Source organism: Penicillium cosmopolitanum (assembly GCF_028827165.1).
Source record: "Penicillium cosmopolitanum strain IBT 29677 chromosome Unknown utg000005l:1.0-4006212.0:1.0-4009387.0, whole genome shotgun sequence".
Classification (NCBI taxonomy): domain Eukaryota; kingdom Fungi; phylum Ascomycota; class Eurotiomycetes; order Eurotiales; family Aspergillaceae; genus Penicillium; species Penicillium cosmopolitanum.
In genome coordinates this window covers 1,405,268-1,427,631 of record NW_026622675.1, presented here as the reverse complement: position 1 = coordinate 1,427,631, position 22,364 = coordinate 1,405,268, and the positions used below count along the sequence as shown (strand labels likewise).

The 22,364-nt window shown below is 51.6% G+C and overlaps 9 protein-coding genes across 9 annotated transcripts; 2 read left to right on the top strand and 7 right to left on the bottom strand.

Moving 5' to 3' along the window:
- Positions 1-138: 138 nt before the first annotated feature.
- On the bottom strand, positions 139-3,482 carry N7509_003577 (uncharacterized protein; the record flags this gene model as incomplete). The annotated part of the gene is made up of 2 exons (XM_056628214.1): positions 139-3,217; positions 3,295-3,482. The coding sequence occupies 2 exons, from the start codon at positions 3,480-3,482 to the stop codon at positions 139-141; spliced, it is 3,267 nt and encodes a 1,088-aa protein (XP_056490948.1).
- Positions 3,483-4,752: 1,270 nt separating this feature from the next.
- On the bottom strand, positions 4,753-5,081 carry N7509_003576 (dolichol phosphate-mannose biosynthesis regulatory protein; the record flags this gene model as incomplete). The annotated part of the gene is made up of 2 exons (XM_056628213.1): positions 4,753-4,938; positions 5,001-5,081. 2 exons carry the CDS (start codon positions 5,079-5,081, stop codon positions 4,753-4,755), a joined length of 267 nt encoding a protein of 88 aa, XP_056490947.1.
- Positions 5,082-5,421: 340 nt separating this feature from the next.
- Positions 5,422-5,928, top strand: N7509_003575 (uncharacterized protein; the record flags this gene model as incomplete). The annotated part of the gene is made up of 1 exon (XM_056628212.1): positions 5,422-5,928. One exon carries the CDS (start codon positions 5,422-5,424, stop codon positions 5,926-5,928), a length of 507 nt encoding a protein of 168 aa, XP_056490946.1.
- A 40-nt stretch (positions 5,929-5,968) lies between these two features.
- Positions 5,969-7,909, top strand: N7509_003574 (uncharacterized protein; the record flags this gene model as incomplete). The annotated part of the gene is made up of 1 exon (XM_056628211.1): positions 5,969-7,909. The coding sequence occupies one exon, from the start codon at positions 5,969-5,971 to the stop codon at positions 7,907-7,909; it is 1,941 nt and encodes a 646-aa protein (XP_056490945.1).
- Positions 7,910-8,248: 339 nt separating this feature from the next.
- On the bottom strand, positions 8,249-9,946 carry N7509_003573 (putative MYND domain protein; the record flags this gene model as incomplete). The annotated part of the gene is made up of 1 exon (XM_056628210.1): positions 8,249-9,946. One exon carries the CDS (start codon positions 9,944-9,946, stop codon positions 8,249-8,251), a length of 1,698 nt encoding a protein of 565 aa, XP_056490944.1.
- A 694-nt stretch (positions 9,947-10,640) lies between these two features.
- On the bottom strand, positions 10,641-14,148 carry N7509_003572 (WD repeat-containing protein; the record flags this gene model as incomplete). The annotated part of the gene is made up of 4 exons (XM_056628209.1): positions 10,641-10,649; positions 10,707-10,835; positions 10,890-13,938; positions 13,991-14,148. 4 exons carry the CDS (start codon positions 14,146-14,148, stop codon positions 10,641-10,643), a joined length of 3,345 nt encoding a protein of 1,114 aa, XP_056490943.1.
- Positions 14,149-14,718: 570 nt separating this feature from the next.
- Positions 14,719-16,387, bottom strand: N7509_003571 (uncharacterized protein; the record flags this gene model as incomplete). The annotated part of the gene is made up of 2 exons (XM_056628208.1): positions 14,719-16,266; positions 16,331-16,387. 2 exons carry the CDS (start codon positions 16,385-16,387, stop codon positions 14,719-14,721), a joined length of 1,605 nt encoding a protein of 534 aa, XP_056490942.1.
- A 1,829-nt stretch (positions 16,388-18,216) lies between these two features.
- N7509_003570 (uncharacterized protein) lies at positions 18,217-18,399 on the bottom strand (the record flags this gene model as incomplete). The annotated part of the gene is made up of 1 exon (XM_056628207.1): positions 18,217-18,399. The coding sequence occupies one exon, from the start codon at positions 18,397-18,399 to the stop codon at positions 18,217-18,219; it is 183 nt and encodes a 60-aa protein (XP_056490941.1).
- Positions 18,400-20,646: 2,247 nt separating this feature from the next.
- On the bottom strand, positions 20,647-21,447 carry N7509_003569 (6-phosphogluconolactonase; the record flags this gene model as incomplete). The annotated part of the gene is made up of 1 exon (XM_056628206.1): positions 20,647-21,447. One exon carries the CDS (start codon positions 21,445-21,447, stop codon positions 20,647-20,649), a length of 801 nt encoding a protein of 266 aa, XP_056490940.1.
- Between the last annotated feature and the right edge of the window lie 917 nt (positions 21,448-22,364).

The window sequence follows — 22,364 nt, the reverse complement described above, 5'->3', positions numbered from 1 at the left end:
GGTCAAAGAAGCGGAAAAAGCCCAAAACTCCAGCTGCAAGTCTTCAACGCCGCGCGAGCAGAAAATGGAAGTCTAAATCATCAGCATCCGAGACGGAGGCAATGCAAAAAAAAAAAGGAAAGAAAGAAAGAAAGAAAATCAAACCCGATCCCTCGCGAAGTCTAGGACTTCGCAGTCATCTTCAAAGAACCCATCATCCGCCTTCAGAGGAGTAGAGTGTTTCTTCTTGCGTCGGGTCGTGATGACCACTTCTTCCACGTTGCCAGTGCTGTTTCCAAGGGTAATGAGGTTCTCCATATCCCCACCAGCCCCCAGAGAATGTCCATGAACGGCGGCATTCTCATCGTCATCATCCCCATTGCTATCACCGCTGTTGCTGTAGGATCTGACGTGCACTTTCGTGGTAGGCATGTCATTTCCAAACACCCACTGACCGCTGGGAACAGACGCTCCAGTCTCCGTAGAAAAGACATGAAGACTGACACGCTGATCTGTGTGGAAAGGTTGGTATGGGGTGTTGGTCTCAATCTCAGCCTGAGAAAGAGGTTGGCAGAACGGTTTGGCAGCACTGGTTGGTTGCGAGCTGACCGATGGTAGGAGAAGAGAGGCATGGACAACCACCCCTGGATCATACGCCACAAGAGCTGCTGGGCCACAGGTGTTCTGCAAGTTGGCAGGTAGCTTGAACTGACTTTCTTTGCCACCTATCACAGAGTGAAACTGGCGGTTCTTCTGGTTTGTGGGACCTTTCTTGAGTCGGTATAGCTTGAAATTCCCATCGTCGACCACTCCCAGGAGAACAGAACCCTTATTTAAAACCCACATGACTCGAGAGGATGCCGGGTCCCGCGCAAGACCAGTCAGATGCAGCCGGTTTTCACCGACATGTCGGAGAGTGTGGACAGTACCCGTGGCAGCCGCACCCATGGACTTGCTCAACCCAGCGGCCACAACCTTCCCACCTTTGATGCTAGCTGCAGTTGGCAATGCAAATCCACTCATACCCGAGAACCCCGCGCCAGATGAAGGAACACGGTCCCTGACAGCAGAGAAGAACGGCTGAGTCCGGCCTCCAACAAGCTTCATCGCCGCAGACAACGGATTGCCAGTGTTCGGTTGGAAAGAGACATCGTCGCTTGCAGGTTCAACGGACGACGATCGTTTCCCTGCGGAGCGAGCTCGTCGGAATGGCGGCCATTGAAATGCGCTCTGAGGTAGGTCAAAGACATGGACTGTGCCCTTTCTTGTGATGACTGCCAACCGATCCCCAACGGGTGGTGTCCATATCACATCCATAATGCTAGACGTGGTTAATCTTGCGTATCTCGCCACCTGTCGCACATTCGGGCTGTGAGAAGAGTGATCATCAGCGATGAAAGCCATCGCTCGACAATGTTTGAGCTGCATAAGATCCCAAACATATTGAACATCCCCTTTCTTGCTACCCGTGAAGAGCATGAGGCCATTAGGGGATAGCGAGAGAAAACTGCAGCCGTTGGGAACCTGGAAGGTAGCCAAAGGATAAAGTGATGCGGATTTTGTATCCACGCCGTCATCAAAGCGCTTGAGGTCAATGATGGAAACCGTATCTGGCTCGGGCGAAGACGTTGCCTGGGTGTCCTGAGCATGAGTCGGAGGGAATACCCCATAACCTTGAGCCATATTCTCAGGAAGCCGATTTGGTCGAGAGGGAGGTGGCGTGCCGGGGGCCTGTGGGCTATTCCAGTAGTTATTCCAGGCCTGGAGTCCCTGGTCACCCATCCAGCGGGCACCTTTCACCAGTTCCTGGGTAACACCTCGAGCCATCTTATTAAGGAAGCTCTCTCCCTCTCCCACGTCAGTTGCACAGTTGACAGATGGCACACTAGGAGGACTGCGAGTTTCCAATCCTTGGGCTTTGTCATGCATCAAACCCGGGGGTACAACGCCCTGGATCGATCCCCGGTAAGAAGTTGAAGGGGGCACGATAGTCAACCATCTTCCTTGCAAGGCCAATATAGGTCGCTCGGTAGGAAATGTGCGGGGAGCGTCGCTGTGAGAACCATCAGGATCGGTAGAACTCGACGAGGTGGAATATCGTCGGATTTCTCCGGTTTGAACGTTAGTCCAGGTCTTCCCCAAACACTGATAGATATCTGGTGAGGTGTATCGGAAGACATAAACCTCCCCGCTAATGCCAGAAGCAACCACCAGATGATTTCCACTCGTGAAAAGCCTCAGGCTTCCAATAGGCAAAGGAGCAAAAGAAGGCTGGCCGGGAATATTCTCCAACGCCGGCATAGCTTTGCTAGCGAACAACATGGCAATGTGTGTTCCAGACCGCAGGGAATATACCTGAACTCTGGTTTGATACAGCGAAGGCTCAGATCTTCTATCACCCGAACGGCCTCGCGCCATCGAAGGGGGAGCTTCATGAACATCGGAGCCTGCAGAGGAAGCGGGCGCCTCCTCGTCACTTGGGGGAATCGGGCCGTGGATCGTGACTGCAATGTGGGGTTGAGATGCTGCAAGTGAGTCATTGTATGACTGTCCAGACAAGATCTTTGCTTCGAGAACCCTGCCACCGAGACCAGTGATCTGGCCAACTAGACGCGTCCGGCGGTCTTCAACAGCGAGGATCTCCACGGCACCATCAGAGCCTACCACCAACACGGTGATCCCCGCCCGAGGTGATTTCGCCGAGAAGCTGGGAAGAGTGTCAAAACCACAAAATGAGTAGGCTGCATCGCTTGAAGGCCGGGGCTGGGCGCCAAGGTCGATATCGGGAGCACCGTAAAAGTGCGCTTGGGGAAGATGGGGAGGAGGTACGAGATTGCTCAGCGGACTGCCAAATGACTGACTCTTCCTCCGGTCTACGGATGGCTGTCGAGATTGCATACTGCTTCGATAACCACTGCCGTAACTGAAGGGTCGGATACGGGTGGGTGGCGATGCCGAGGAAGGTTGACTGAAGCCACCTCTCGCTTGGATGGCAGGGAAGTTGATGGGCGACTCATGGGGCATTTCACCATCCATGAGATCAATGGGTGGGCTCTTTCCATATGGTACAGACTGGGCCCAGGTGTCTGTACGAGTAACGACGTCGGTCTCGGCGGCCCCATCGATTGTGTCGAGGGCATCCAGCACGGGTGAAGCGACGACGGGGTTAACATCATTATTTAGCGTGGGGTCAGGGCATGACGAGGGCTCGACGGGGGCTACCGGAGAAGCTTGGAGCCTGAAAAGATTGTGTTAGCGATCTTTGGATGGTTGGAGATGGGTCTGGGTCTAGGTCTAGACCTGAGGGAATCGTACAGGTGGTCCGGTGGGGTTTCCGTCAGAGCCTTAGCCGCTGCCTTAGCCTTTTTTTTATTCTTCTTTTTGCTCTTTCCACTTGGCTCATGCTCCTGAACTGGGCGACTCTGATCCGTATTGAAAGTGGGCTCGTCTTCCCAAGACTGGCTGTACTGGCGATTCGGATCGTCAGACGTTGCCGGGGGCATTCACCTGAGAGATGCCTCTGGGAGGCAACTAAAAGATAGGGAGGCCGAGGACGACCGCTCTCAAGACCTTTCCGGGGGTCTGAGAACGGAGAAGAGAGGGAGGTTGAACCGACTGCTTCAGATGCAAACGAAGGCGGGGCTGAAGCTAGCCAGTCGGTACTAAGGCGGGGCGGTAGATCTGATGATGATCAGTTACATCAGGGACCGATCTGTCATGCAGGGAGATCATAGAACCCCTGAAGGGCCAAGAGGTTTATCCCAGATCTTCAACGGATACTCACCTATATAGTCCGAGGTGGGCGATTTAGCCAGGGGAAGATGTTGTGTTTGTTGGGGTGCTGTTGTTGATGAACGTATCGTCGAGCGGAGTCGCTCGTCGATACGCGGGGAAGCTGTTGATAAGAGCGATAGGCGCAAAACACCGGGTGGACAGGGGGGGGAAGTCCAACGAGTGAAGATGAAGTGTCAGATCAAGTGTTGAGTTCAGGTTCAAGTTCAAGTTTCCAGTTGTCAGGTATTCGCGATCAAAGGGGGAACCCTTGGGGAAAAAGGAGGAAGAAGATAAGAAGAGGAGGGGGAAACACTGAGAGGGGGGAAAGACCCGCGGTACCTGAGTCAGACAGCGCGCCTTTGGGGAAAGGCTGACCCCGTCATTCTCCGGCGCAGCTGGGCATGTCACTTCCCCACTCTACTCTAGAGCCTTTTTGCCTTTGCCTTTCGACTCAGAGAACAAAGGCTTAGCTAAGAAATGGCCACCCGGTCATCCGTGGAACAAGTGATCCATTCAAGGGAATCCGATCATAGCCGCCTTTCATCGAGGGTCACGGGTCGAACCCCTTCATCATTCGTTTTACTTGCGAATCCGGGAACCTGGGAACTTGGGATCGCCCAAGCGCGAACTGCCTACCTCATACTTGGGGGCCTGTTCGCAAGGTCCCTCGGCAGAGAGAGACCCGGAGAGAGAAAGAGGGAGAGATCTTGTTTTCTTTTGTTTTGGTGACGTTACTTTTCTATTAGGTGATAGTGATAGTGATAGGTGATAACCGCCATCCATCCCGAGTGAACTTTATGAATCCAGCAGACCATCAGCCCAAACAGTAAGAATAAGAGTAAGAAAATCCTTGGCTTGGAAGAAGAAAGTTATCCAAAACAGGCGTGGATGAGATGATGATACAAAGGCCCGTGGGGCCGGAATCGCATAGTTCCATCCGTTGGGATACATCCCCAGATCTGCCTCCCCCTTCCCCCTTTTAAGATGCCACCGCGTCACTTAGGTCTTCTTCTTAGCCGCAGCCTTGGCCTTGGCCGCCTTCTTCTTGTTGCTGTTGATCATGACGATGCCTATGAAGGTACCAACCACGGCCGATCCCAGGAGGGTCAGGATAACAGGGATACGGATGGCCCAGACGCGCGGAGGGAAGATGTCATGGAGAGGGTGGCCCGGGTCGACAAATGGCTATTGACAACGATTAGCAATCATTCAGATAGATTCAACCAGATTCCTTTCCAATATCATACCATCAACAGTGTCCATGCGGTATAGTAGAGAAAGATTGCGGTGGCGGCCAAAAGCATGGCGGAACCCACGAGTTGACCCAGCTAGATCTCTCGATTAGTGGAAGGTCATGATAGGGCGCAACAATCTGGAAGAGGAAGAGACAATACCATTCTGTGGAAGAAGTGATCGCTTATAAAAAAGAAAGGAATGACAAGGAACAAGCCCAAGAGAAAAAGAAGGGAGAGCTGCAGCGGAGACCAGCGTGGCCGGCGCTGGCGATCTGTCGCGCTGTCAGGAGCTATCACGTGACACGCGCGAAAAAGGTTCTAATCCGCTCCAGCTGCTCTCGATCCGCAACCACTTATCGACCAGGAGCTTCGCCCCTCCACCTCCCCCCCTCCACCCGCTATTTGGATTATTGGACCTCCTCCAGTATTCATAATGTCGGATCCAGTGGTCCTACAATCTGCGGTCCGTGTGCCCACCCCTCCCCCGGGCGCCGACTCCCCAACCGCAGCCTCTCGAAAGCGCTCACCTCCTTCTCGGTCGCCCTCCCCCAATCGTCGTCGGTCGCCACCGGGTGACTCTCAGAGCAGGGAAAATGTCGATGTGCCTCGGATGGATGATGATCGCGCAATTGAAAGAGAGCGACAGCTTGCCGAGCGAGTGCGCGAACATGAAAAGCAGGAGGCTGCTCGCAAGCCCATGACCGAGGAGGAAAAGCAAGCATCGGCCAAGGCGGAGTACGAGAAGCTGTTGAATATGCGATCCGGTGGCACATATATCCCCCCCAGCACGACTTCGTGCGCTGCAGGCCCAGATCACCGACAAGACCAGCAAGGAGTACCAGCGCATGGCCTGGGAGGCGCTGAAAAAGTCGATCAACGGTCTGATCAACAAAGTCAATGTCTCCAATATCAAATATATCGTCCCCGAACTCTTTGGTGAAAACTTGGTTCGTGGACGCGGCTTGTTCTGTCGTTCCATCATGAAGGCGCAGGCGGCCAGTTTGCCCTTTACGCCCATCTATGCAGCCATGGCGTCCATTGTCAACACCAAACTACCCCAGGTGGGAGACTTGCTGTTGTCTAGATTGATCACACAGTTCCGCAAAGCGTTTAAGCGAAATGATAAAGCCGTCTGCATTTCCTCCACGACATTCATTGCGCACCTGTGCAACAACCAAGTCGCCCACGAAATGCTTGCAGCTCAAATCCTCCTACTCCTTCTGCACAAGCCAACGGATGACAGTGTCGAGATTGCTGTAGGACTCACTCGCGAAGTTGGTCAACACCTGGAGGAAATGAACCCTCCGATCGCCCTCGCGGTATTCGACCAGTTCCGCAATATCCTCCACGAGGCCGACATCGACAAGCGTATCCAATATATGATTGAGGTGCTTTTCCAAGTGCGCAAGGATCGATACAAGGACAACCCGTCCATGAAGGAGGAACTTGATCTGGTGGAAGAAGAGGATCAAATCACCCACCGCCTGGGTTTGGATGACGATTTCGAGACCCAAGACACCCTCAATATCTTCAAATTCGACCCCGAGTGGGAAGAACACGAGGAGGCCTACAAGAAATTGAAGAGCGAGATTCTGGGTGAAGATAGCGATGAGGATGGAGATGATGACGATGATGACGAAGACGAGAGCTCGGAGGATGAATCAGACGCGGAGGAACAGAAAATGGACATCAAGGACCAGACCAACACAAACCTAGTCAACTTACGACGAACGATCTACCTGACTATCATGTCGAGTATAGATTTCGAAGAATGCTGCCACAAATTGATGAAGATCAACCTTCCTGCAGGCCTGGAGCCGGAATTACCGTCGATGATCATCGAGTGTTGCTCCCAGGAACGAACATACTCCAAGTTCTACGGGCTTATCGGTGAACGATTCGCCAAGATCAATCGCCTCTGGTCCGATCTCTTTGAGGCTGCATTTGCCAACTACTATGACACTATCCATCGCTACGAAACAAACCGCCTGCGCAATATCGCGCGTTTCTTCGGACACATGATCAGCAACGACGCCATCGGCTGGCACGTTCTATCCGTAATTCACATGAACGAGGAGGAAACTACCTCGAGCAGTCGTATCTTCATCAAGATTCTGTTCCAGGACTTAGGAGAACATCTCGGCTTGCCCGGCTTGCAGGCCCGTTTCAGAGACGAAATCCTTCGTCCCAACTTCGAAGGCCTCTTCCCGACAGAGAACCCTCGCCAAACCAGATTCTCGATCAACTATTTCACCAGCATTGGCATGGGTGTCTTGACAGAGGACATGCGCGAGCATCTCAAGAATCTCCCCCGACCCACGGTGCCAGCCTTGCCAGCAGCCCGTGCCTCCCGTTCCCCATCGGCCCGGTCATATTCGTCCTACAGCCGCTCTTCTCGCTCCCGATCCCGATCCCGCTCCCGCTCCTATTCCTACTCTCGCTCTCCTTCTAGAGATCGCGGCCGTTCTTACACCCGGTCCGTCACTCCTTCTTCGCGAGGCCGCAGCTACACTCCATCTCGCTCGCGCTCGCGCTCAGGAACTCCTCCTCGCCGTGCCAGACGTGCTTCAGACAGTCGATCGCCAGCCGATGGCTCCCAATCCCGATCCCGTTCACGCACTCCCGCTAAACGGTCCCGAGGCCGTTCCTACGATTCACGTACCCCCAGTCGCAGCCGGTCGCGATCGGCCATCCCACCCCGTCGTGGACAGGCTTCTGGTCCCCGACGGACTCGCAGCTATTCGAGATCTATGTCTCGCTCTGTGACACCTCCCCGCCGGGGACGTACCACAAAGGATTCTCGCTCACCTTCTCCTCCTCCACGCCGGAGACGTAACTCGTCTTCTGTCTCCGGCAGTCCTCCCAGACGCCGGGATGATTCGCGAGGTAGAAGCGCATCACGAACGCCGCCTCGTCGTTGATAGTATATTGCACAATGGCAAATGAACGCTAAGTGCGTTTCGTGCATAGCATTTGTGTTTTTGTACTAGTTGGTATAAAGTTGTCGGATAGGGAAGGCTTGTTTTGGGAACTGGAAGCACGGTCATGCGAATGGGCAGGAAACTCTTTTTAACGGTTGTACTCTATTTCTTTGCTTTTGAACTCTTTTGCCTTCGTGGCGGAATCCCAGATACCAATGCATACTGTGCCACATTCCACAAAATCAAGATCCTTGGGTATCTCATACATCAACATCACATCACATCACACCATCCTAGGGTAACTCTATATTCTAATATAGATGCAGCAGCATCATTCTTTCAATCCTCGAAAGACTCCCAAATACATCTGTCACAGCGGCAGATACCACCCAGAGCACCAGAAGCCCACTCTCTCCTCTCATGAACCGGCAGACCAATATCACAGTAGTGATTCAAAATCTCCTGGTCCTTCGCAATACCTCCCTTCGCAGGGGGCTTAGCCGCGATCTTTCCCTCATGATCAGTCCTCACCCACACAGCCGTTTCCTCATCGTGCCTCGCGCGGAAAGTGATTTCACCACCCCACTCCCACCGCACGTTCGGATCACACGAATGATTCGCCAAACACCAAAGCGGGTGCACAGCGCAAAGTTCCGGCCCACCATCCCAGGTCGAGAGACGACCTGATGCAGTGCCGCGGAACTTGGCATACAACGTGTTCAGCACCCAAGTGTCGTAGCGTGGCAGCGAGGCATAGGGATCGATCTCCATCTCCTCGAGGAAGCGCATGGGCTGGAGGATGTTCAGTTGGAAGGAGAATGGGAGAGAAACAGAGTCATCGCTTTGCGAGGGCGAAGAAAGTGCTGTCTTGATGTCGAAGTCGTGGAAATCTCCCCATATATATTTCACTTCTGGCAGTTCCAGAGCGTCGACATCCTGCGTGGCAGACATAGCGAGAGCTCGACCGAGTAGCAAAAGGTATAGACAATCCGCCTTATCTTTAGGATCGGGAATATCTTTCCCAATAGACTCAAGACCATCTTCCAACCCGCAAATGGCACCGTGGTAAACACGCTGCGCGAGGTCATGGCAGGTCTGACTGCAGAACACGGTATCTGCACAACCACCCTCACATCCAACAGGTGGCTCAGCGGCCGAGAGCTCCGGCAAGGGAGCATTACATGCATCGCAAAGATCATCATGGAGGCGATTTGTCGCAGTGAGAAGCGAATTCTCGCGAAGAATAATTTCATCAGCGGCGATATCTTCCTTGGCAAAGAGACCAAGTTGAACAGAGACTTCTTCTTCATCATGACCATCATGCAGAGCCGGTAGAGCCACGGCGCGAACTTCGCATTTCGGCGCAATGTCAGCGAGTCGCTCGTTGAGGAATTTTAATTCCTCCGGCGCGCGACGGTCAGGTTCATGTTCGTTCCAGGGATAAAGGACGCGGCGAGCATAGCCCTGCGCGGGGAGAATGGCAGAGTCGATCGAGGTTAGTTCGATGTCTTGCTCTGATTTCGTGCGAGCTTGGTACACCTTCTTGACTTGCTCCATTTGCTCGTTCAGTAGAGTCGTGGCCGAAGAAGAATTGTCCAACAGACCAAGCCCGCGGACGCCGAATTCATACGCATCGCGATAACAGCCACAGCGAACTAGACCGCGCACTAGGACGGCATACACTTCGCCAATTAAGGCATCGTATTCCTCTTGCGTTACTGGGATTGTGTTGTCGTCATCTTCATCTTCATCTTCGTCCTCGTTCTCGTTCTCGTCTCCCTCGCCTTCAGTATTGGGCGCAGTCGTCACTTCAGCAGCAGGTATATCAACCTTCTTGCAAGCGAAGAATTCACACCCGTCCGGGTCAACGACGGATTCGAGCAGTGATAGCGCGCGGTACGCATCGGCGGCCGCTAAATCGGGGAAGCCGAGCTGTTCATAGAGACGAGCGCGGTCGAGGTAGAGGTGTGGATTGTGCGGATCGGCGTAGAGGTGTTCTGTTTTCTCAGCGCGAGCCTGCAGCAATTCTGCGGCCATTTTGGTAGGGGGTTGAGAAAGGAATGGCTCGTGTTTAACTTAGAAGGATGTTAATTGTGACTTTGGCGCATTTTTTTTAATGTGGGGCATTCCGTTGGTGGGGGGTGGCGGGGAAGGTCTGCGAGTAGTTAGTATACTCCAAGTTGGAGATTCCATGCTATATATAGGTTTATAGGGAATTGGAGGGAAGTTTGAACAATTTGAGGTATTGGAAATTATATATAAGAAGTTTGATAACTGGAGTAGTAGTGGCTTCAATTATAGTAGCGCCATGTCAATTTTATGCAAGCTGTCCCTAAAAATGCCATTCTCATGCTAATTTAGCGCCCAAATTCCCCGTCGCCACCAACCTGCAGGATCAATCTGGAAGGGGCAACCAAATGAAAAAAAAAAAAAAATGAAAATGAAAAAGGTTGTCGTAAAATAGAAATAGAACAGCCGGAGGAGACCATTCTCAGGTTCGTGTCCATGGTAGCGTTTTGGAGAACTCCGAGGTCTCGTTTCGGTGGGATGATGAATTGATCCCAGTGAATCTTCGGCCAGCCATGCGGAGGCCAACCAGCTTGTCAAGTCGGAATCAGAAAAGGGCAAGCGGGCGATGAGTTCGAATTCATCGATCCAAATTTCGTTGACTGCGTTGCCGAGATTGTAGAAGTCGGAAGATTTGATGCCATGCCGTCGTCATCGCTGCATATCACATCACCTATCATGAAAAGATTAGCTGCATTTTTCAGACAAGCTTCGCTAGAGAAAGACAAACCATGCAATTGTCATCAAGCACAACACTAGGGCGATCATCGTCTTCACCAGCGATGGTAGCGATTCCATCCCCAAAACTGACGCCTGGTCGACCTCGCAGTGTGGCAGCTAGACGCGTAAGCATGTTCCTCTGTAAAGACTTATTAGCGCTGGTCAAGTCGGGTTTAAAAAAGACTATATGTACAGTAATGTAGGCCTCGTCCATTCCTCCGCGGCGGTCGAGATCATTTTGGTTCATGATGCGGTAGCTATCTTCAATGCGCTTGCGACTCTGCAGTCCGCCGATGTTGCTTGCGTTTGTGCGTAGAACATTGGATGGGTTATCGGGGTCGAGAATATTGAACCCGCGCCGAGCCTGATCTTGGGCGTATCGATCAGGGGAGAAAACTTTGATCGTACTGTCGATGCCTGATACAGCCAAAGTGGGTTCGTATGGGTGGCCTATATGAGAAAATGAGAAAGGAATAAAATTAGTGTAAATGGGGTGATCGTTTTTACCTTGCACGACGTTGACAACTTCACTGTCGCCTTCTAGGATATTGACCAATTTCGTAGTCTTCCGATCCCATATAAAGACGTGACCAGCATCGCTGCCACTCACCACGTATTCATCATCCAAGCCAAAGAAATTCACATCTTTGACCGTCTTGATGTTACAATGGCCTCGGTAAACCCGGGATTGTGCCGAGCATGGCACATCAAGTTCGACCTCTCCCCGTTGAGATATGCGGCCATTATATCCCAAGAAAGGCTGCTCGGTATCGCTATCACCATCCTCCTGTTCATCATCTGATGAGTCGATAGTGCCTAAAACCCAGTGACCATCTTCATCTTCATCCTCATCCTCATCCTCACCGTCGCTTTCACTGTCACTAGAGGCCTCCGCTTCACTCTGATCATCTCGATTTTCAGGGGCACTGCGGATCGCCAAATTATCAGAGGATCCAGCCTCGTTGGGGGTAATGCTGTCATCTTCTGTAGCAGTTGCAGCACTTTCCCGAGAGGCGCGCTGAGTCCTCACAAGATTAACCGACCTAATGCGCTCTTCTTCCACATTGGGATCAATATCTTCTTGGGATCTTTCCACCATCTGGTCCTCATCACTATCGGATTCATCATCTGCCACAGCAGTGTAGAGCCCACCAAAAGCGCGGTTGACAAAAGCATAATTGACACCGGTTCCAGCTTCCATTAGAACTCCTCTACCCACTCTCAAAATCCAGAACCGAGTGGCCGATGCTCGGTCAAGAGATCGAACTTGTGAGGAAGAATTGGAGACGCGACGCTTATCAACTCGGGCAGCCATATTCTCCAAGTTTTCGAGAGGCAATTTCACAGCATTGCCGAATGCCGTGACCGCTGCTCGTTGACTTTGAAATAAGATTCGGGAGGCAGCAACTTCAAAGCGAGATGCATCCACGTTGATTATCGGCGTGTCACTTGCTAAGCTTTGAAGATATGGGATCAGAATTTCATCAACCGCCTCGTCGCCCGCGTCGGCTGGTATTGGAAATCGCCCATGTACTCGCATGGGATATGATTCCCGCTTGAAACCTGCCAGTAGCCCTAGTCTGCCACCCTGTAACCAGAGCAGGATTGCTTTCAAAAAGTCATACCCAAATTGAGCTTCTCTCTCAATAGAATCGTCTTCGTTTGGTGCGGGTGAAATTTTCATGAAATCTTGCCAGCAAGCGTTCTCGGAGTTGTCGATCACTTCCAATGTATGTGCAAGGGTACCAGCCGCTTGAACAAATCTCCACGATGCTTGGCGGTTACGACGAAGGGTTTGCTGGAATACAACAGTTTCGTGTGAAGGGTTCATCGGGTAGCGCCATTTACTGATGACATCGTTCATCTGAGGTAAATACTGAGACGCCAGGGCTAAGGCTGTGAGGAAGGAGTCGGTAGGAGGAATATCTGTCTGATTGGATTCCATAGCCTCTCGCGTCGCTGTTTCCAGGGAGAATAAGGACTTTCGGAGCTTGACCAAGCCTTTTGCAATTTCCATGCTAAATTTCTGGGCCTCGCTCAATACCGAGTTTCTTGCACGTTCCAGCATACGTTCTGGAGATTCGTCGCTATCTGACAGATTTGAGAATGAGATGTCAGAAGTTTCACCATTTTCATAATGAACTCTGAAAGCATTCGGCTCGGCAGAGCGACGTCGGGAATGATGCCGGTCTCCACTTCCATGGGAGGACATTGAAGTTGGCTTTGGGCGCTTTCGCTTCCGGTTGCGTGAACTGTCACTGCGACGGCCTTTGGAGTTACTGATCTCCGGTTTCCCCTCGGGTGTTTGATCACGAGCATCGGGGCTTCGGATGAGATCAAAACTATAGATGTGGTCTCCCGACCAGCTAACTACCATCTCATTCGGGTTCGCATCGCTGATCTTGCAGGCAGTAATGTGACCTTCGTCAATGTGTTTCATACGACGCTTGCCACGGGGTGCGAACCGTCGCACACACCGAGTGGCCTTTCCCATCATTTCATCTGCGTTGCTCCCAGCACTTGGAGTCGACACATAGGGACTGCCTTTTTCAGCAGAGATGTCCCTACCAAGCATACGACGATCATGCAAAAAGCTGTGCATATGGGCACCACCTAACGCGATGTAATGTGGTTGACTCGGGGAGCAGGAGATTGTGTTGAGGTCCAGGTTATATCGCTTGTAGGAAATGAGCGGCGGAGGAACGTTCGAGTCATCATGCTCCTGTCCGGGCCGGTATGCCCTGAAGCCCTGGCCACCCCGAGGTGGAGGATAAGCAGATGATGGCTGTCGCAAATCCCATTGGCGGACCTCGCCATCTTCGGAGCAAGTGAGAAAGAGATGGGGCGACGACTCTGTGACGATGCGCTTCACGCGATCAGAATGGCTCCGGTAGACTCTAGCATTGGTGTTTCCTTCGCTGAGATACCGGGCCCCTTCAAAGAAATTGTTGAAGCGCTGACTGCGGGCAGATGCCGCAAAGGCCGATGTGGCACCGGCATTCTCGCTTTTGCTGGCATACTCGATGTCGAAAACGCGTACTTGCGAGTCGCCCGCGCAAGTTATTAAGGTTCGGTCATTGGAGTGCGGCATGAACTTGACGGAGAATATATTGGCCTTATGGCCAGTGAGAACTGTAGTGTCTAGGGAGAATGGCGCACTCGAGGAGTCGGGTTGGTAGGAATAGATGTTGAGGTGCTGATCATCGGAACCCGAGGCCAAAAGACGTCCGGATCGGGACCAACTGCGACTGGTTAGCACTAATGGACAACGCATTGACGAGCAGAATTGCATACCTCAAGGCATTCACGCATCCTGTGTGTCCGCCCAACTCATTCACGATATCGAGATTTTCGACCCATTCCTTACCACCGTAGATACCCCGGAGCCCAGCATATGAGGACAAATCCCCGCATTCTCGGCGCCAGAGGCGATCGTAAAGTGAGTCTTTCATGATGGCGATATGACGGCAGAGTCACCAGGAAGTCAAGTTTCACTAGGGGCGATTCAAGATCATGGTGAAAGGGAGGGCAAGGGAGCCTGAAATGAGAGCAAGCTGAGCTTCTTTCGCCGTCTCTTTCTTATGATCTTTGTTGCGCGGAGATGTTACTGAGAATGACGTCAGCAAGATAACGGGTTGAAATGTGAGAGGAATATGACAGGGAAGCTCACAGGTTGACGGGGGATGATGGACAAATGAACCGTAGAGAAGTTGAGAAGTTGAAGAGAAGCAAGGAACTTGAAAAGTAAGAGGGGAACCCCGTCACGTCCAGAACCGGTTGAGAGCGTCGACCGCAATCCAGACCTGCCCACGCCAGCGGAAAGCGGTGTACCTCGGCAGCTGCCGGGATACGACTGTATGGGGGATATCTGGAGTTCAGGCACCCCGGGACCATATTGTTATCTTACATCTGACCGTTTTAATCTACTACAATCTATGGAAAATTCCCAAATGTGCTAGAATATTTTGTAATTATTTCGATAAAACCGTTGAGTATTTTTATTCTTCTAAGTCTTCATGTCATCATGACATCCAAAGTCCTGCCCGTGGTTGCGACGTTCCTCGATGAACATTGGCCAGCCCAGTAGCTAGCTGACTGACCTGCTCTCGCTCCACGCGAACAATTTCGCTCTCGGTGGTAAGCATGGCGTGTATCTCTTGTATCATAAGCTGGGTAGATTCGTACAGGGCCTGTGTCACCCGCGCCAGGGCGGATCGTTCTAGCCCCTCGACCCCGGTAAAACCTTGGATATCAAGACCTCCAAGCTGCCGCATGCAAAGATCCAGTTTCGCCTTCAGGGTATGCAACTCTTCCTTCCAAGTCGGATCCAATGGGTTGATGAAGACGACGCGATCGGCGATGCCCGACGACTCCCTGTGGGATCGAATATTCTCTGCGTCATAAAACCAGGCCTCAAAGGTTTCGACTGCTCGGGTATATCGGCCATGCCCCCCTTGGGCAACGAGGTCGGACACCTCTTGTAGTATTTGCGACAGGATCTGAATCTGTTTGGAGAAGTCACTGGAGCCATGGTGACCCTGGCAGTTCTGGGCCCAGTATCCGAGAGCTTGCATATTGATATGAGCTTGTCGCTGTTTTTCATCCCCTAATGTAGATCGGTATTGATCTGCCACAGCATCGTATTTTTTGCGCAACCGTGTTTCTGATTCTTCCTTCCAATCCGCTTGTCGCTGAAGGGAGTTGGAATGTAAAAGACTAAGCTGAAGAAGCTCGGTTTGGAAAGCTGCAATGTCCGGCCACGAGGCTGGAATAAGCAGACTATCTGCTGCTGAGCCCGAATGACTGCCAGGAGTAGGTGTCGGAGGCTTTACCGCCTGCTTCTTGGGAGAGTAATGTTGCTGGTAGCTTGAAAACTGTGGCTTGGCTTTCTGGGCCATAGCGGTACTTGCAGAGTCGGTTTGAGTCTTCTTAACGGTCCCCGGCACCATCTGGCTCCGATGTCGCGCATGGCCTCTGCTTTCAACTTGTGGCCCCGCTCCAGGTCTCGTATTATTTGGGGGTTGTCTCAGAGAAGCTGAGCGTACAGGTCGTGGCGGTGGAGGCATGGTCGTCTTTTTAGGGGAAGCGGGTCTCGGCGCAGGTTGCGTAGGTGTTCGAGTTGTAGGCTGCTTGCGCGGCGATGGCGGCGCCATCGAGAGCGGAGATTTCGTAGAACTGGATACATTGCCCCTGCTTGAGGTCGAGATCGGAGTGACTCTGGATGTGCCGGGTCGCATTAGGCTTTGGCGACGGGTGGGCACTGGAGCGGTAGCAGTCGTTGCTGGCGCTTTCTTCGTGTCATTTACATTTTGCGGTCTCTTTGGTGAGACTTCGCGCACGGGTTTATTCTCAGGTGGCTGGAATGACGGTTGTCCAGCGTTCTGGCTTTCATGGCTTTCATCTCGACCGGTATTGCTGCGCTGTGGGAGGAGTGTTCGGCCGCGTGAGGATGCGATTCCTTCAATCGGCGAATGGGTGGGTTGAGGTCTGTCACTTGCAACTGGCAGTCTAGCAGGAACCTTGCTGGTGCCAGTGGTCTTTGCTGCAGGTCGTGCAATGCCAGAGGTTTGCTGCATTGCACTGAGGTTTCAGCAACTGGAATGCTGGGGGATGGTTATGCGGGGGAGAGCTAACCGGCTTGCGTAGCTCACGCGGTTCGCGCAGAGACATCGACCGTGTTGGGATCGGCATATTTGGGCCGAATAGCTAGTATCTAACTCGACTCCTGGGGGTTCCCCCACGGTGATCTACCCAGGGGAATGACCAGAAGACCGCCAAGTTGAATGTTTGGGTTCACAACTGCGGTGATCCGCGCCGGGAGGTCTCCACCGTGTGATGGGCCAATCAGCGGGCGTTTCTATTGTCTATCATCAGCGCTATGGTCAATCACCGAGTTAGTATGTACTGCTTGTATGTACTACTACTAGCTACTATACTAAGGCTCTTTTGCAAATGAGATATATGTCCTGTGGCCTCATCCTCATGTGCCATGAAATTTGGGTTTGAATTAAAGGGAACAGTAACCAGCTATTATTGGTATTTCCTCCATGCTGCTGCGAAGTTCTCACACCATCACGGTAGATGAGGATACTTACGTATAGGCAATGTTTTGTTGACCTTTTTCCAGCGTTGGATATGTCCGATCATCACGTATACCTCGACACCACTTCGAAATGGTGAAACAAGTGACAAAAGGCCTTCACCTCCCTCAAACACCCAAGATCGGCAGCTAAAAACCATACACACGTCGCCTAGCAAGTCTCGAAAAACGTCAACTCCCTGGCTAAGTGGTACGGGGGAAACAACCATTACACCCTCATGTAGCCAAAATCCCGGATCTCATTCCTGATCCTGAATCTGAGCCTCAAGATCCAACCGAAACGGCAACAGAATCTGGCCCGACGACAAAATCCGAAGATTCCCCAACGACGAGGTCTGATGAATCTCCGACAACAAAGTATGATGAATCGACTACAGCATCTACAGAGACTACATCCACGAGCACTTCAACATCAACTGCAGACGCACAAGAACTACTTCTTTGTTCTCTAGATTGCGATGCATGTAACAACAATGGTGCTGTGCCTCCCTGGTCTTAAAGGTCTCACGTCTCGGCAGTCTTTGTCGACATGGATTGACTCAATACATTACTCTGCTGAAAAGCTCGTGAAACGAGTATTATCGCTTGCCGGCGTGAAAAAAAAACTGAGTTGGTTCAAAGAGGCAGTCATAGCATCTAAGCTACTTCACCATGGTGCAAGTCTTCATAATCCGAGGGAGGGAGGCACAACAGCTTTGATGGAGCCTTTAAGGAAACAGAAAAAGGACTGGGCTTTGGTCAATCTGTATGGCTGCTCGTCTCTCGTCATAGTCTCCAAGTATGGGGTCTATATGTCACATTACTGGCAGGTGCAATCATTTAACAGGGAGATTGCTCTTGATCAAAATGGTAAAGGCAAAGAAGTTAAATGGGTTGTATATGATCCAATCCAGTTCCAGAAAGACATTCTCAACACTATGTCTAATGGAGTTGGGATGGGAGAAGAAAAGGGATTTTGCAGGGGCACTAGCCGGGTGGATTACTTCATTCGTGACGATGCAGATACCCAAGCTGTCATATTTTCACCCGGGCTTCCCTTTGCCGAAGGCTTTCTCTATAAAGAGCGGGTTGAATCAATGGATTAGCAGGTCCGAAAGCTACTGCCAAGAGCCAATGTAAGAACCGAAACCTACCTGAATATGAGAAAGGCGGATCCAAAGATCAAGGACCCATCTTCCGTCACCGACATGAAATGGACTTTGGGAAAGATCCTTGTCCAGTATGACCCAGATAATGGGATAGAGACAAGCAGAGATCCAAAGACCGGAGTCAAATGCAACTTTGTTCAAGCAGGTATTCAAATCATATCAGGCGATGATCCATCACAAGCAGTTGTGAGGAATACTAGGAGGGCAACATCCGACCGAATTAGCACTGAGAGTAACGGCAAGAGAGATGGTATTATGTGCTCTCAAGAGAATTACACGTCTGAAGAAACGTCTTTGTCTAGCGGATCAGACATTGAGCCGACCACCTTCAAAACCAGCAGATCCCGTTCTTCAAAGGAGCCACCTTCAATAACAGAAGATACTACTAGGACCTCCTCCAAATCAGCAGGGTCCACAACTTCAGCTACTCCAGAGAGCTCAGCGGATACAGCCATACTAGAATGGCGCTCTCCAGGGTGTGATCTTAGGGGTCTACGCGCTGCTTGCTGGAGTACGTGCGATAATGTCACAGGTAAACCTGTAGGCAGGACATGGCGGGTATGTCAAGACTGGTGCTGGTTGATGGGTCACGCTGAGGAACCAGTGTTGTGTTCCGACAAAGATCCAAGTTCGTGTCCGGCAGGCCTGAGGTGTTGGAATTTCAGTTCAGCTGGCTTTGTGTATGGAGGATGTAGAAAAGACCCTGCTGGTGGTGGTAGTCCCTGGCACTTACTGAATTTCTCCAATTCTAATTAATTTAGCCCTTTTGATCCACAAACTGACAGGCTATTAATATGATGGGTGAGCACATGCAAATTCCTGCCAGGTGCCAGTGTGTTGTATTTCATTTTTGTTGTTTTCTGGTTTACTCGGTGTAGATATAGTGTGTCATTGCCGTCGGGAGAACCGCAAGAGAAGCTAATATGAGGGCCAAAAGTATGACTGCAAACACATGTGGATTAAAACATTAAACCGAACCCCTATAGTCAATTTTTGTGCACGGAGAGCACGTGTTCGATGCCAAGATAGTACAGTTATCCCATCCTAGGCCTGACTTTGACTTAACCCCTACCCTGGCCAGTGAGGATTTCCAACTTCTACAACCAGCACCAGAAGCTCTCGGTGGCGTTCGTGGACATCTCGTCAAGCAAAAAAAAGCCGATACGCATAAGACCGCCATCCTACTTCACGGTAAAACCTTTTCGGGTTTACTTGGCCTGATACGGCGCGCCAGCTATCGGCTGCTGGTTACTGGATAATCCTGCCTGATGACGTTGGCTTCTGCAGATCGAGCAAACCCTCAGGGCTATTCCCACAATGGGCATTAATATGCGCTGAATATAAAGAGTCTTCTCACTGCACTAGATATCAACCAGGCCACTGTCATAGGTTATCCAATGGGTGGCATGATCGCTGCTCGCTATGGTCACGGTCTCATGTATCCCGATTCTGACAACCTTTCAGCTCTTCCTTGTCGACGCATTGGGCCTATAGGACTGGGTTCAAGTTGTGCAGGACTTCACAGCCTTTAAAGAATATTGGTGCCCAGGTGGTATGAGGCGGCCAGCTACTTCTACAACTCTACGCTTGAAAGCGACCTATACCTCGAGTACGATACTTGGACCCCCATGCCAGCCAATATATATACCACCGGCGATAACCTGCCAGTGGGCAGAGCTCAGAATACGCGTACGTAATGGCTCTCGTCCACTCACCAATGCTTTGCTTAGCCAGCCTGTTGTCCATCAGCTGCCGAATCTGCAGACACGCACCTATCTGATGGTAGGCGAGAACCATGTCACGGCGCTTGGCAAGGCACGGTTGTCTGCGTCTGTTGCTTCGAAGCTGGGTCGCCGCCCTGCGCTCGGTCCTGCTGTTGCTGCCTTCAAAGTTGATGCCTGATTCTTCTGGCAATAATTTTTTTAACATTTACATAAAATTCGGCCCCGTAACTCAATTGGTAGAGTGTCAGATTCCAGTCCTGAAAGTTAAGCGTTCGAGTCGCTTCGGGGTCAGAGTTAGTTTTTGCCGCTGTATCTATCACCTATATCCACTTGAGAGATTGGCTATCTCTTAGTTTTTCGATTCTGTGCTTGCGCCTTACCGGGGTAAGCAAATATTATCACCATAATCACCACCATCATCATCATCATTCTAGTCATGGCCATGCGGCTTTTCTCCAGGGTCTGAAGACTTTAAGTTTTTATAAAGTGCTGTTCTCCTGGTTAGACTAATTGGGATTACGTTCCTGAAATCACCTGGGCATACTAATAAAATATTCCTTTGTGACTTGGGAAAGCTTCAAGGCGGAATTCATCCATATACTAGAATACTGAAAATTGGAGATCTTTAATAAAACCTAATTAAGGCGTTTCAAAGTACATGAGGTACTTGGTCCAAACTCTATATTTTGAATATCCATTTCTATCTGCGTGGGCACGTCGACCCGGACATTTGGAGATGTCTGGGCCGTTCTTTTGTTGAATTGCTAAGGGAAGAACAAGGGGAAGAAATCTCACTGCCAATTGGTAGTCAAGATTCGAGATTTCCCCCGTAGGCCTACGGGGACCCTAAGCATCTGGGGACACTATCGATGATCGATCCTCCCCATGTCCGTCCCTGTGACCATTTCATAACTGTCGGGTTGATAAATCGCACGCTTGTTTTGATTGACTGAAGCCGGGCCAAGATTCGTTGCAACTTTAGAGGCTACCACGACGAGGGAAAGCAACGCCGTCAATGGCGGGGTGGTCTGTGAACCAGCTCACCTTGTCACCACCACCCTGGTTCACCAGAGCAGACGGAAGGCTGCGGCCCTCCTCGCTGTCGAATATAGCCTTCATAATATCCTTCTTCCCAGCACCGGTGGCGACGAAGGCAATATCGTGGGCGGAGGTGACGACGGGCAGGGTGAGAGTAATACGCTTAGGAGGAGGCTTGGGGGAATTGGTCTCTGCAGCCACCCAAGCGTCCTTCTCGCGCAAGAGGTCATGACCAGGGAACAGACTGCAGGTGTGACCATCGGGGCCGCAACCCAGGAGGATGAGGTCGAAGATGGGCAGCTTGACGCTGTCCTTGGCGGCGAAGGACCGCATCAGGTCCTCCTGGTAGAGATCGGCCAGTTCCTGAGGGTCGTCGTCGTTGACATGGTCGGCATCGATGGGGTGGACAGTCGGAGCTCCGAGCTCCGCTGGGATTTTGGTCAGCAGCTCAGCCTTGAGGAGCTTGTAGTTGCTGTCTTCGTGGTCAAGCGGGACGGCCCGTTCATCGGCGAAGAAGATATCCCACTTGGCGAACTGTGGGGTATCCTCGGTTGTACCATTGCTGGGCTCAAGCAGAGCGCGAGCCAGCACGGTGGGGAGAGAGCCGCCGGAGACGGCGACGCGGAAAGTATCGTGGCGGGCGATGGCGGCATTTTGGGCCCGCAGGATGTAGGGCCTTAATTGCTTAGCGAGAGCATCCGTGCTGGGGAAACTGTAAAGCTGGGGTTGTGCGGTGGCCATGATTGCGAGGATGAATGTGATGCCGATGGAGGGGTAACGGAGTGAAGTGCAGATTGAATTGAAGCGAATTAAGGTGGAGAGGGGAGGTGGAGGGGGAAGAGGGAGATGACGTCGTCTGCAACAAGGGCATCTCTTCATCTTATCTTGGACAACTCCAGACACTCCCCTATCACACCAAGTACATACCAAGTACATGCAGCCACATCAGCCATTCGGAATCAGGATTCTGATTGTTGGCTTCATCCTTCAATGAGAAGATAGAACAATCTCCTCAAAACAAGTCATCCCATACAAGTGCCGAATTTACCCAGCTTCCCCCCCCCTCCCGGTCGGATATGATCGGCCCACCCGCCAATGTTTCGCCACACTTTATCCCTCGACGCCAACGATAATAACATTTGCTCCTTCGGGCTGCATGCAGATCGCGTTTCGAAATGACAGCACCTTGCAGAAGGTCTAGATGGGGCCTGGACAGGGTACGAGTACGGAGTAGGCAGTAGGCAGGACCGGCAAGACCGGCAATGGTTCTTACGTCTAGCACAGCCTTCCCAGGCCACCCGAGTACGGGAGAAACCTTGAGAAAGAAAGACGAAGGCAACACGATTGTATTTTACATATCACAGACGGGACGACAATTGCCAATATTCAAGATCAAAGCAAAAGCAAAGGTGAAAGTCAATAAATTCAAGTTCGAGTCACCGTGGGTCAGACTGGACCCGGGGGGGGTAAGATGTATATGTCGTGACGCCAATGACCCCTCGTGCGTGTGACATTCTTATCCCCAAAAACAGGAAACCCGTAAGGTTTGAAGAAGACAAGAATCTGAAATACGGGTGGTTTTCAGGTGTACGCGAGTCCAAACCAAAACCGAACCCGAAACCACAAGCGATTAACCTACTGGGGCACAAGGGATGCGC